This window comes from Anabas testudineus, chromosome 21 (genome assembly GCF_900324465.2).
Source record: "Anabas testudineus chromosome 21, fAnaTes1.2, whole genome shotgun sequence".
NCBI classification, from domain to species: domain Eukaryota; kingdom Metazoa; phylum Chordata; class Actinopteri; order Anabantiformes; family Anabantidae; genus Anabas; species Anabas testudineus.
Window position 1 is genome coordinate 9494187 of NC_046629.1, and position 13537 is coordinate 9507723.

General features: G+C 41.0%; 2 protein-coding genes across 2 annotated transcripts; one reads left to right on the forward strand and one right to left on the reverse strand.

Moving 5' to 3' along the window:
- The first annotated feature begins 596 nt into the window (after positions 1 to 596).
- Positions 597 to 7747, forward strand: slc9a2 (solute carrier family 9 member 2). The gene is made up of 13 exons (XM_026377274.1): positions 597 to 1033; positions 1163 to 1377; positions 1461 to 1709; positions 2701 to 2951; positions 3049 to 3266; positions 3492 to 3691; positions 3774 to 3863; positions 3950 to 4020; positions 4968 to 5135; positions 5303 to 5393; positions 6091 to 6207; positions 6304 to 6391; positions 7058 to 7747. The coding sequence occupies exons 1-13, from the start codon at positions 790 to 792 to the stop codon at positions 7474 to 7476; spliced, it is 2421 nt and encodes an 806-aa protein (XP_026233059.1). The 5' UTR covers positions 597 to 789; the 3' UTR covers positions 7477 to 7747.
- An 87-nt stretch (positions 7748 to 7834) lies between these two features.
- Positions 7835 to 13252, reverse strand: mfsd9 (major facilitator superfamily domain containing 9). Its single transcript, XM_026377275.1, has 6 exons — positions 12897 to 13252; positions 11839 to 11926; positions 11393 to 11436; positions 10094 to 10223; positions 9573 to 9782; positions 7835 to 9487 (listed from the first exon to the last, which is right to left on the reverse strand). The coding sequence occupies exons 1-6, from the start codon at positions 12981 to 12983 to the stop codon at positions 8619 to 8621; spliced, it is 1428 nt and encodes a 475-aa protein (XP_026233060.1). The 5' UTR covers positions 12984 to 13252; the 3' UTR covers positions 7835 to 8618.
- Between the last annotated feature and the right edge of the window lie 285 nt (positions 13253 to 13537).

The following is a 13537-nucleotide window of genomic DNA, read 5'->3' on the forward strand; positions in this document are numbered from 1 at the left end:
TATGTTTTTTTAAGGTCTGGAAATGTTGGGATAATTTTTCTTTTGTACACAATGTACAAGTGGAAGTAGTATAGATATTATAATTTACATTGAGGTATAATAAAAAAAGTAAAATCTTTTCTTCAGCAGCAAGAAGAAGTCAGAGTGTCCGTCTAGAAGAGTTAATTCTACCCTCACGATTTATTTCAACAAGTAATGTTCAAGCATAGTATACTTCATGTGGTAATAACAGATACCTGTAGTATTCATGTAAGTATACTTTTTTAATACATCTTAGGACTAAATTGGACCAAAGAAGCAGAAAACGATCTAACATTATTAATTTTTTTAACTGCTACCTAACACTCTTTGTGCTGAGAGGGGACGATTGTAGACTGAAACGAAAAGAAAGCCCTGAAACTGGCTTGGTGGATAAGCTGTCGTGTTTTCACTGAAACTAAGAAAAGGCCACGAGTGATCCACTGAAACAAGACGTCCCACCACCTCGCATCTGCTTTGGACGCACCCAATCAGAGCAGCGCACGCCCCCTGGGTGGGAACACCTGGATGCGCTGCAGGTAAAACACAAGTGTGCTGGTTGTGAGACTCACAAGAACGATAAAAACCGTGAAGTAACCCTGTAGAAATGGAAATGAAGAAGAACATGCAGGAAATTAATCGGATCCACTTTTAAAAGAGAAAGTTTGTTCTTTCCTCAGCGGATTTTATTTGTCTTTGTGGTTCTGGATGGAGTGATTGAATCTCTACGACCTGCATCAGTTTTGCATCGCTGAGTGGAAACGGCTCAACATGGATTTAGGCAGAGGAGTTCTTTTATTTATCATTTTTTATTATCTTTTATGTGGCTGCGGAGGAGAAATGTCTTCCAAACCACCGGGCAGTGTCACGATTGGACCCCCAGCTCATCCTGGTGAAGGTCCCAATCCAGGAGGAGAAAAAACTAATTTACCACTGGTTACAATTAATTATCCAAGAATACAGATTCCCTTTGAGATCACTCTCTGGATGCTCCTGGTCTCATTTGCAAAGATTGGTAAGTAGCAACAACTTCATTATGGTTGTTATAAAATGGTTATGGCTGTGACCCTTTAAGGGAGGATGCAGGTGACCTGTTTGAACCTGTTGCTTCTTTCCTCACCTCAAGTCACATCTCTTTTCTCAGCTTTCAATATTTACCACAAGGTCACCGTGTGGGTGCCGGAGTCGTGTCTTCTGATCAGCATTGGTCTTATTGTTGGAGGCATCATATACTGTGTCCACCAGGAGCCTCCTGCTGCCCTCACCAGCGATGTCTTCTTCCTCTACATGCTTCCTCCAATTGTCCTGGAATCAGGCTACTTTATTCCCATCAGACCTTTTTTTGAGAACATCGGCACCGTATGTCACACACGAGTCCCTGTCTTTTAAAACATTCATGTTTCCTTACAAACACAAATAAAAACAATCTTTTCTTTGTGCAGGTGTTGTGGTTTGCAGTGTTGGGGTCTCTGTGGAACACCATTGGTATAGGCTTGTCTCTGTTTGCCATATGCCAGATTGAAGCTCTTGGGATTCAGCACATCAGCCTCCAGGAGAACCTGCTGTTTGCCACGATCATCTCGGCCGTGGACCCTGTGGCTGTGCTGACGGTGTTTGAAGATCTGTCTGTCAACGAGCAGCTCTACATCGCGATGCTTGGGGAATACCTCTTCAGCGATGCCGTCACTGTGGTGAGTAAACTTTGAGGTTTGGGCTGGTTTGAATGGACAGAATGAGCTTTGTGCAGGTGTCACTATGATCCTCAACATTTATTTGGATTTCACCTGCCTTCAGTCTTCGTTTCATGTTCTTTGGCTAATGTACTATTTTGTGAGCACTGGTTTTCTCTGTGGATGTCATCCGTAATTTAAGCTGTGTGTTTTTGTTCATACTGTAGTCTCACTGAAACATAGATTTCCACAGATAATCCTTGTGCCATGTCAGCAGTACTTATCTGTTTGCAAGGTTGCATAGATAGCACATAATGTGCCACTGCACCGTCCCTCATTAGTTTCCTGGCTCTATGTGTTCCTCTGAACCACCACAGCACACGCATTTCAGCCTACGCTTAGGAGCTCACTGATTCTTTTGCAGTGTCTTCCATCTTTATGAAACCTCACAGTCTAGCTTTGTACATTTTATGGTGATTCCTCACTATTTTGACACACCACTGGCCGAAACTGAGAAGTGTTATTATGAACATAAAGTGTGGGATAAATTCACTGGCAAGATTTCCACACAATGAATTTATAAAGGAAGTGAGAGACTGTTGTTCGATGAGGGATTTCAAACTTATGTGTCCACAATTCAGAGTCACCTACCTTTAAAAACATTGCTGCTGTGATGTTGCCAAACCAGTTTCTGTGGTGACTGCTGCATTTGAACGTATGGGAAGAGTTAAAACTTATCTACACACATCTTTTGAAAGTTGACTGAAGCCAGCTCCTACTCAAATTCCTCTGTGCCCAACAAACAAGATCAATTTCGTACTATTAACACTATTAACACATAAACTATACAAAGGAATGTAAACCTATCCAAGAAAAAATTAAATAAATTATGAACAGTGCAGAGTAAATATCATATCCCTTGTATTTGGCACAGTGTTGTTAGAACTCACAGCCCCTAACTGTGAATGCTGTGACTGTGCATATATGAAAAACTGTGTTTACATGTTTTCAGGTGTTGTACAACATATTGGCCTCTGTGAAGAATATGCCAGTGTTGGAGCCGGTGGATTTTTTCCTGGGAGTGGCGGGATTTTTTATAGTCGGGCTTGGTGGGATGGCCTTTGGCTTCCTCTTTGGCTTTGTGGCTGCCTTCACCACACGATTCACCCACCAGGTCAGAGAAATCGAGCCCCTCGTCATATTCATGTACAGCTACCTGGCCTATCTGGTGGCTGAGCTTTTCGCTATGTCTTCCATCATGGCGTGAGTAGATTAAAGTTGTTTACAGATCCAAATATTTTCAATGAATTCAAGAATTAAACAAACTAACAAGGGGTTTTGTGATTTTTTTTTTCAACAGCATTGTGACCTGTGCCATCACTATGAAATACTATGTTGAGGAAAATGTTTCCCAGCATTCCTGCACAACCATCCGCCACACGATCAAAATGTTTGGCTCCATCTCAGAGACCCTCATCTTCTTCTTCCTCGGTGTTGTCACTGTAACAACAAAACATGAGTGGAACTGGGGTTATATCCTATTCACGCTGCTGTTTGCCTTTGTATGGAGAAGCCTAGGTAGGCAGAAGACAGGGGCTGTCTATGTCATGTTATGTATGCCAGGTTTTGTTTGACCAAAGTGTGATGACAGCTCTGTGTGTCCATAACTTTTCAGATTACATTTTGTGAATTAAAATCTGTTGTTAATGTGAACGTACTGACAAATGCAGCTTTAAACCCTCGACAATACAACCTCTGTTAAAAAGCATTCTAACGTTTTTTTCTTCTATTTCTCACTCCCAGGTGTCTTGTTTCAGGCTCAGGTCATTAATATTTCCCGCACCGTTCCATTCAACTTCAAAGATCAGTTTAGTCTGGCATATGGTGGTCTCCGAGGAGCCGTTTCATTTGCCTTGGCCTTCACTCTTCCTCATGACCTAGCCTGCAGACAGCTCTTCATTACTGCCACTCTTGCCATTATCCTCTTCACTGTCTTTATTCAGGTAAGAAAGTGCTTATGGGGTTATTTTCACGATATCTTTCATAACTAATTTAGCTTCTATTTACTTCTGTTACTCATCACAGGGCATCAGCATCCGACCTCTAATTGAATTCATCAATGTCCGCAGAACCAGCCCCAATCCTGACACCATCAGTGTAGAGATTCACTGCAGGGTATGACACAGATTGCGATTATATACATTTAGTGGGCTCTTTATTTTTGCACACAGCTCTCACTTTGCACTTTTCCACATTCTCAGCTGATGGAGCACACTGTAGCAGGCATAGAGGACCTCTGTGGACAGTGGGGACACTTCTACTGGAGAGACAAGTAAGAACATGTTCTTGCTTGTCCTGCTTAACAAAAAAACAGCACAGTATAATCTATTCTCAGTCATGTAAGAATTAATGTCACCTGCAGTTTGCAAAATGTGTATTATTTACATTCGTCACTAAAACAGCTACAAGTAAAACTTGGGGTTAGACGTGTGACTCTTCTTCTGACATGTTCACCAATTTCCAGGTACTAGGCTCCAGGTTCTAGGTTGTTCTCTCTTTATTGTTTATTGTTTATGACACATTCTTCATGCCTGTCTTGTGAAACAGGTTTCTCAAGTCTAAGACTTGAATACTACATTTTTAAATGTACAAAATATGCTGTGAGCATGGATGTAACAACATTTGTTTATTTCAAGTTCCAGGGTATTCACATCCATATTTTCTGTTTTGTTTTTAAATGCAATTGTCCAATTCTTAGACAGTTCAGCAGGACAATGATACTGAATAGAAATGTATACAAACAGTTAACCAGAATATTATTGACTAGCATAGACAGTTCCTTGATCATCACCAGCACATTAAGTGCAAAAATCATTAAAAAAGATAGAAGCTGTAGCTACTGTACAACACTATACAGACTAATACTATATACAGAATGAAAAAAAAAAAAAAACAAGTTACAAAATACAGCATGCATGAACAAGTAAAAACTATGTGTATTGAAAAATGGATGCAGTAAGACAGGAAAGCTACAATTCCTTTAGTCTTACATCTTCAGTAGAGACAAATGGGAACCGCATGAGAGCCAGCGAGTGGTGAAGGAAACAAAGTACTTACAGTACTCACACATTGTTGGGTTTGGTCTTCGAATCAATTCAAATGCAACTAGTTAAAATAAAGTGTAGCACAGTAGCCACAGGACATTCACTGCAACAGAGCCTACCCGTTTTAAACCGTTGATAACTTTAGTCAATTTAAGTGTCTTTCACTTAATTTCAGGTTCCTGAAGTTCAACAACAGATTCCTGCGAAAGATCCTAATCCAAGACAGCCAAGCCGAGTCCAGTATTGTGTCTCTGTACAAGAAGCTCGAGCTGCAGAACGCCATGGAAATTCTGGACATGGTGTCTGGAGACGTCAGTGCTGCTCCAGCAATCATCTCCCTGTAGTATGCAACCTTCCTCATGTCTCTTTATTACTCTGAGCAGTAGTAACTTGATGTGTTTTCTTTTAACCCATAAGAACCCACAACCATTTCTACTGAAAGGAAACTTATGTGGGAAAAATGTTAAAGTGTTGTTCTTAAAGGTTATTATTTCTTTTTTATATATTAAGTGAGGAAAAGAAAAAGAAGAAGCTCTTGGCATCTGACCTGAAGAAGATGCATGACATCCTATCCAAGAACATGTACAAGATCAGGCAACCGGTGAGATGTTAAATATTTAGGAGGATAACAAGCATGCATGTCGAATTTTGAAGAATTCTGTTGAATAATTACTAACAATCTAATGTCATATGTAATAATATGTCCGTTGTGGGCTGTCTTCATTACGTTTGCTGACCCTGTATTATGCAGTATTTCTTCCACCAATAATGCATCAATTACCTCTGCACAAAAAGAAAAAGGAAATATGCAAATTAAAGTTCTGTTTTGCATAGTTTCAGTATGTGGCCAGCTGTGCCTCTGCATAAAAAGAAATGACATCACACTTTAGAAAAGCTCTTAGGGCTTTGATGTGTGGACAAAGAGGGAGCATCTGCTTCTCTTTACTCTTCACACATTTACAGTTGTGTCTCTCACGCAAACTATGAATCAGCTTGTGTCTCTGATATTATTATTTTCACAGGAAATTCTTTTAGGGTGAGAGGTTTACAAGGCAAACGGGTCACTGAAGCCTCTTTTAAACTCATCACATTAGTTATTGCATTTAACACATTTCACACTGTATTAAATAAAAATGGAAACTGTATTTTTATTAAAATTATTCCTGCTAATTCGCCAGGCTGACCTCCTGCAAAATTAGTTGGGAACATTTTGTTGGCGTAACATTTTGTAATCTATAATCGGCAATATTCATCAGCTGTGTGATGATGCATGGTACCTTTGTGCTTTCTTTATTTAGATGGCTGCATGCACTAAGAAGCATGCCCTGCCCAGTGAAAGCCACACGAAGGAGATACTCATCAGACGCCATGCCAGCCTCCGACGCAGCCTCAGATCTGGCAGCTTTCAGGAAACGGTAGGTTCAAATTCTTTAAATAATTATTAATAATAAATAAATAAATTGTAATTAATTTTCCCTCACCCTACTGTTCTATTCCCATAATTTCATCAGGTGGTGCCCAAATCTCAGAAGTACTTCTCTCTTCCTGCTGGAAAGAGCCGGAACTCAAAATATCGTCCTGGACATCAGAGATGTGCAGGTACAGAAAGCATCTTAAACCAACTTTAGACTCAACATTAATTTATCTTTACTAATTAGATTTAAGGTTTGATAATATCTTATTCCACACCGTACGGCATCATTAAGTATTATATATTCCGTGATAAAATGTTAGTTTTAACGTGCTTTTTCCAGACCTGACCCTTTTTCAGTGGAATTTACTCAAATAGAGTATTTGCACATCATATTCTTCCAGGTCTTATTGGTAGCTGTAGAATATAATCTTTAGAGTGAGTAAAATATTCAAACCTAAGAGTCCAAGGCTTTAGCAGCAGCGCCCTAAGGTTGGCAATAGTTTGTACAGACTCTGAGCCTCATAGGATGAAGCCTGCAGACTTTTTCTCTGGCACCACCATGTGGTTGACATTTGTGGTTTAGACTCTAAATTTAATACATTCATGTTTGCCTCAGGATGGATTTTCATAGGTTTCGGTGACTCTGCTATTCCTCTAGTGGCAACTTCAAAGCAAACATTTTATGCTGATCACCACTTACATATCTAATAAAATGATGTTGTTTGTTTTATTTTAAAAATGTTTGGCTACATAACTTACGCTTGTGATACTTTGTCATGTGTGCATGCACTTGTATAAACTGTAATGTGGTGGGATGGCATGAGTCACTTTACATTTTCCACCTTTCACAGATAATGTAGGAACGATGTCGGAAATCGCCTTCCCCTGCCGGCGTTCTTGGTTAAGCCACTCAGCACACTCCCCCTCCAGAGCCAGGATGCCTCTACAGAGGAGGGACACATCTCAATCACCCTCTTTTGATGCTTTGAATGAAGGCAGGAGTGAGGGCAACAAGATGGGACGAAGGATGCCTAGAACAAACTCCTCCTATAATTATTCCTGTGTGCGTGATTGTCATCACTTCAACTCTGTTAATGACAGCAGTGGCTCAGCTCGTAACCTCAGAAATGTGAATCATGTAGCAGAAGAGGAAGGGCAGCCGCCGCTGCCGCCACCTTCATTTCCATCTCCAACCTGGGCTGCTAAACCCAGAGACAACGTGTTACGAAAACCTCTGCTCAGGCCTCAGTGGAAACCTATAAAGACGTAAAAGTGTTTTTGGGCTATCAGCAACAGCTGGACTATCACAAATATACATGGATGCTTCATAAAGTATTTAAACCTCTTCACCCTATATCATAATGCTGATGATCAGGTGAAGTTACATAAAGTGTGTAAACTAACACTGTTACTGTTACTGGATCTCCAGTAACAGAGGTGAAAGACTTTTCAAAATGAACAGAAGTGTTTTTTTATCAGACTATCATGAAAGAATTTCATACAAAGTGTTTTGAACGGTTTTCTGAATTACTGAGTAATGAATATAATGAAGAAAGGTGACACTGAAGGTACGATCAGAATAACATGCACTGCAGTACTGTACAACTCAAAATACCAAAGACTCGAGCTTAAAATTCATTCAAAATTTATTCCTTGTGTGTGTCTGTCATGTACCTAAGCATTCAGCGTCTTTTTATACATAATGTCTACCTCTTTCCTTCTGCTCCAAGTGGAAACAAAAGAGATGCTCAGAATTCAGCTGAAACTGAATTTTAATGAATCTCCTTTAAAAATGTCTATTTAAACATATACTAAGATAAATTAACAAGTCAAAAAGTCTAAAACTAGAGCAAACAACTATCTGCTTGCTCTTTTACCACCCTGGGAACTAATTTTGATGCAGTGCATTAGAAGAAACAACTGGTATTGAGGTAATTGTTAGTGCAATTCGTGGCTTTCCCCCCAGTTTTGTCTTATTTATGAATGTCTGAAGTATCACTGCCTCTTGTATTTTGGTAAAGAGGTTCTTTGGGCATGTAGTGCATCATCAGCAGACCTATATACTGCACAGTTACTTAGACAATGTATTGAATGCAGAATTATGTTAATCGTTTCCATCATAATTTCTGTGCCAATACATGTCCCATGTTTCTGCTGGATCAAGGTTCAGCACAGGTGGAACGAGTTAAAATGTTTCAGCCCTGACTTCACCTTAAGGTGAGGTGCTCTTAGGTTTTCAATCTGGACTTTAGTGCTGGTAGTGATGAGCCTTTTTGACCCAAAGCTCTTTTTGGAAGAAGGGATCCTGTCAGGTAACAAGCCTGAGTGGGAGTCCTTCACAGCTGGCTTCCTTACAAATAAGAGCACTTGTCTACGTGGTCCATATGTATTGTTTTCACCATTTCCTAAAATTCAGTCTGTTACTTTAGCTGTTTTTGTCATCTCTCTCCTGTCCCATTTGGGGATTCTGGCGAGTAGTAAACCTACAGCTGCTAGAGCCAGGAGCACTCCTAGACTGGGTGGACCACAAGGGCTGAACTCCTGAGCCAGCCCAGAAAGGAGAGGAGCCAGGACGCGACCCACAGCAGTAACTGATTGCCCAGCTCCAATTAGAGTCCCACTGGCTTGGACCCCTCCTCTCTGCAGCTCCAGGTCTGTGATACACGTCCGACCAATAGTGGTGGAAATGGCAAAGAAGGTGGAGGTCAGTAGCACCTGCCAGACGCTGGGCGCAGCAGCATAGAGGAAAATAAGTGAGCAGGTAAGCACTGTGGAGTGAAGCAGGAGAGCAGGCATGTTATTTTTATAAAGCTTTGTCACTGGCCCCACCAGGAACCCAGCTAGGGCCCCTAACATGCTGCTGTAGCTGATCAGATACCCTGTCGCTTTGGGTTTAAGTGAGAAACGCTCCTCCATAGCCAGAGAGAAGTTACTGTAGTATAGCATGATGGCTATGGCCATCAGAAGACGCACCAAGAAAAGGTCCCACATGTCAGAGGACGCCACCATGTGGATTTTGGAGCCCACTGAGGAAAGCTGTCTCCAGGCAGCCTGGAGCAGAGACACCTCCCTCCACCTGAGTCCATCTTGGTGCTTCCTTAGAGCTCTGGAGCTTGGTTCAGTGTCTGATGATGGAAGTGAGCTGTAACTGTTTGCATGAGAGCCATTGTGTACAGACTTCCTACAGTGGTCGTCATGACAAGGTTTACTTGTGTTATTGCTGCCATTAGTGTCATTGAAGTGAACAAGTGTTTCGCTCCATGGTAACATCCATACCAGCCCTGCAATGATAAACGTACTATGTTAGATAAATATTTCAAAAACAGGAAGTATAAAGGGAGTTTTTTTCTCCCAATTTCAACCCACCTGCATTAATAATGAAGATTGCTGCACAGGTAAAGGAGGAGGTATAAAAGCCTCCATCATGCTCAGTGAGGTAGCCACCCACCACAGGACCCAGGATGAAACCAACGCTAGAGGCTGCATTAAAGTGTCCCATCACCAGAGGGCGTTCTGACTCTGACACCAGGTCAGATAGCAGGGCTCTGCAGATGGACAGGGAGTGCTTGAACAGCCCTGAGACACAGAACATGTAGGGAATAAGTAGCTGAATGCTTGTCTGTGAACTCTGTCCTGCATTTAAGATACGTTTAGTGGCACAAACTTAGAGGTTTAAAGAAATATGATTAGGAAATGCAGTTAAATCAATCATACTTATATTAGACAAGAGAAGGAAAATATCTCCCATTTGCTATTAATATATAGTCCAGGTGGGGGTACTGCACCAAGCAGTTTTACTCAGTTAACCAGGTAACTTCTAGAATAGCTTGCAACAATGCATTTTTTATGGTCTGTCCCACATTATTTCACTGAGTGATCCAACTTACCCACAGGTATGCGTGCAAGGACAAACAAAGCAATGCTGGTGGACATTCCCAGGAGGCCGTAACCTAAAGCACTTAGCAGCAGACAAGTCAGCAGAGAGTACTGCCGTCCTACCACATCGCTCCAGCTGCCCTGCAAATCACACACAGGAAATCACACAGTCTTCAAACTTAACTAAACTGAACTTAAAGATATATACAATGCATCCAGAAAGTATTCACAACACATTTTGTTATGTTACAGTCTTATTCCATAATGGATTAAATAAAAACTAACTTCTTCCAGCTTGTCATTTCACAGTATTGTATGTAGTCTTTTGAAAGTATGTAAATGTCTTCTGGAAGATCAGATGACTAAAGAACATCAAGCAGAAATCCCCAAATCGAGCATTTCTTTCCAATCAAGCAGCCAAGGTTGTTGTAAAGTCTTTATTAGATTATTTCTCTCTCTCTCTCTCTCTCTCATACATGTACAGTATTTGTCTTCTAAAGTTATGAGTACGCTCGTTGCCACATTACATCTCCTAGTTTATTAACTCTGACCTTAACCATCGTATCTAGATGACCAACCTCAACCACTGCGTTAACCCTCACACAGCTAGTTAAAGTTGTGAGGACCAGTCAAAATGTCGTCACAATGCTGGTATCAGACTATAATTTGTGCACACAACCATAGAAAGACATGTACATGCACAACCAATGAAATAATGTAATTAGAAACAATTGAGTTTTCTGTGGTCTGGATGTAGCCGGGTGGGATTATCATAGAGACCCAGCTGTTCACGGTTCCCTACGTTTATCAGGATTCAGCCAGTCTGCACACAGGAACCAACAGATGACTCTTTATCTGTTTAATTTGTCGCATGACCCCTGAGAATTAAACCAATTTCAGGAGCTGTGGGCGGCAGGAAAAATACACGAAAAACTGAGGATCGTCAGATGCCACGCTTATTGTAGAGAACTGTGCAATTGAATAATTTCTTAACTTGGTTTAAATAATTAATTATTGGATATTTCATAATATCATCCTTTATATTAATTTTTCCACAGTGTCCAGGGGTTTTAAAAGGTTAAAAAACTAATTTCTGTGTAAAAAGAGTGATATTTGTAGATCTGTGGCTAACTGGGATTAGCTTGTGTGTCTGAATATGCAACGACTAGATGTATTGTGTTAGCACAATCAACCGAAAACCTAAAACAGCCAGTGTTTATTGTTTCCAATGAAATACCAGAGATGACACTAACTGTGAGCACGCCTTGTCAAGGAGGGACTGAATAGAGGGAAGCCATGTCAATACTTACAACTATTGTGCTTGAGAAGAGCTGTAAGATCCCATACGTAGATCCTGCAACAGATTTATATTTGGTTTAATGCATGCTTGTGATATACAGCACGGAGAAGACACGTGTAAGCTCTAATATCATTGTACTAATAAGATACTGACAAAAATGAATATTTTTTAACACTCTGACACAGATGAGGGAAACATCCAGTCTTTGTGTATTTAAATGTAAGCCTTAAGACAACACGTGGTGCTGTGTTATTGCTAAGCAAATATGTGTCCTCCTCACATCCCATACAGAAAGTGACTTTATTAATTCAAGGTTGTTTGCCTCTTGTCTCTGGCAAGCACATAATTTTTTGACTGTAAGATGTTTCAGAGCTTGACAGGTGCACCACTTTTTGCAGTATATCACTCTCAGAGCCAACTCTTCCTCTGCTACTACTGTATGCAACTCTCTATTACCTACTATCCCAGCCACGGTGGGGCTGGCTCCAAGAGCTTTCACATGATGGCTCAGCAGTGGGATGATCATGCTCACCCCAAAAAGGTCCTAAAAATACAAGAAGAGTGAAGGAGAAACAAAAATCAGGAGCAGGACTGAGGTTTCCAGCTGTTTTCATCATCAGAAACCCCTCAACTGTAGGAAATGTGTAAAGAATAATGTAAAGAAGCCAGGATTCAACATTCAGCACAGAGCTGTCTGTTGTATAATAGTTTCAGAGACACAGAAAAATCCTCGCTCATCCTGTTTTTCTGCTTTTCAGAGCAGCTTTGCCAAACTCCTGATTGAAGTCACACAGCAGTTCATAGACTGTTCTTCCACTACCCATTACACTAATTGATTAGCTTTCAGCAGCATCACTGTCTTCGCAGCAGCAGGCCGCATTCTTTCCGTCACCTCTAATTAGAAGATCTTTTAGCCAGTTTTTAGCCATTTTAGCTGAAATGTTTGTTTTGAGAAAAGCTCTTAGCACAACCATTGGTATTTTGTGGCAGCTTCCAGCATAAGAAGTGCTTGTCTACTTGAACACATGTTATTGACAGGGGTGCTTTGAAGAGGCGACACTCAGAGGTGTCAACACAACCTGACATCAGATGGACCCCAAACACCCAGACAGCCTAATGTATTTGGACACCACATAAGATGAACTGATGTGGCCGAGTAGTGATATATTTGCAGATACATGTGAGCCATTTTCAAAAAGGAAAACAATTTAAAATACAATTGGTATTTTTTAAACACCATGGTGAAGTTTTCTAACTTTTCTCTAAGGTTTATAATAATATAATGATTTGTGACACTTTTACAACATCAGCCTTATTAAAACACAAAATCAATATCTCTCTGAAGGTATATGAAAAGGTGAATTTAAACACCCTGGGCTGGTTTGGCACATGAAACTCACCTGTGAACGTCTTCTGAGTCATTAGTTTCTTTTAATCACACCTATTTGTGACAGCATGGCTTCACGGCAGCGCACAGCTGGTTCACACACCTGAAGTCTCCGTTCACTACTCACCATGAAGCCCACCACGTAGACACAGTGTATGATCCTCGTCCGTCCTCTTGGTTTCCGATATAAGGAGCTACATCTCGGGTCGTTCATCCTCCCGCTGTGACAGCTCGGCTGCGGCCGAAGCGGAAGCGCTCATCCGCTCCACAGCTGATCCGCACAGCGAACACGTCTCGGTCCCCGGCGTGGGTCTCACAGTGAAGGGGTCACGACGACCTGCTGGGGTCTTAGCGTCCGCATAAATGTGACAGGTGTATCGGATAACAGGTGATAAAAGCGAGTGGACAACCTAAGTCATGCGCTAGTGTTGGCTGTCCGGTCCCGGTTGATCTCTCAGGTGTTGTCCTACTGTCGTGTTGCCAGATCTGACTCCCCCGCGTCTGCTCTGACAGATGGTATCGCCCGATGACATCACAGCACGTCACAGAACTGCGTTTGGAAAGTCTCATTCATAAACATTTTTTTTTAAAATCTATTATTTTTCTGAATTTGATTGATGTTAAACCTTTAAGAAACACTACAATTTATTATTTTTATAGTAAAAAGAAAATTACTTATGTGGGAAATATATCTATCTATATAAATTCCATTCAGAGGAAGGGGTCCCCACTGATTTGTTATCTACAATTAGGAGAAGCGCACTTCCC

Bases quoted from the DNA above. Each gene is read 5' to 3' on its own strand.
- mfsd9 (XM_026377275.1), bottom strand. From the start codon at position 12,983: ATGAACGACCCGAGATGTAGCTCCTTATATCGGAAACCAAGAGGACGG. The intron at 11,927-12,896 runs GTGAGTAGTGAA...TTGTATTTTTAG, and splicing joins TCTACGTGGTGGGCTTCATG to GACCTTTTTGGGGTGAGCAT. The intron at 9,488-9,572 runs GTGGGTTGAAAT...TTATCATTGCAG, and splicing joins AATCTTCATTATTAATGCAG to GGCTGGTATGGATGTTACCA.
- slc9a2 (XM_026377274.1), top strand. From the start codon at position 790: ATGGATTTAGGCAGAGGAGTTCTTTTATTTATCATTTTTTATTATCTT. The intron at 2,952-3,048 runs GTGAGTAGATTA...TTTTTTCAACAG, and splicing joins GCTATGTCTTCCATCATGGC to CATTGTGACCTGTGCCATCA. The intron at 4,021-4,967 runs GTAAGAACATGT...ACTTAATTTCAG, and splicing joins CACTTCTACTGGAGAGACAA to GTTCCTGAAGTTCAACAACA.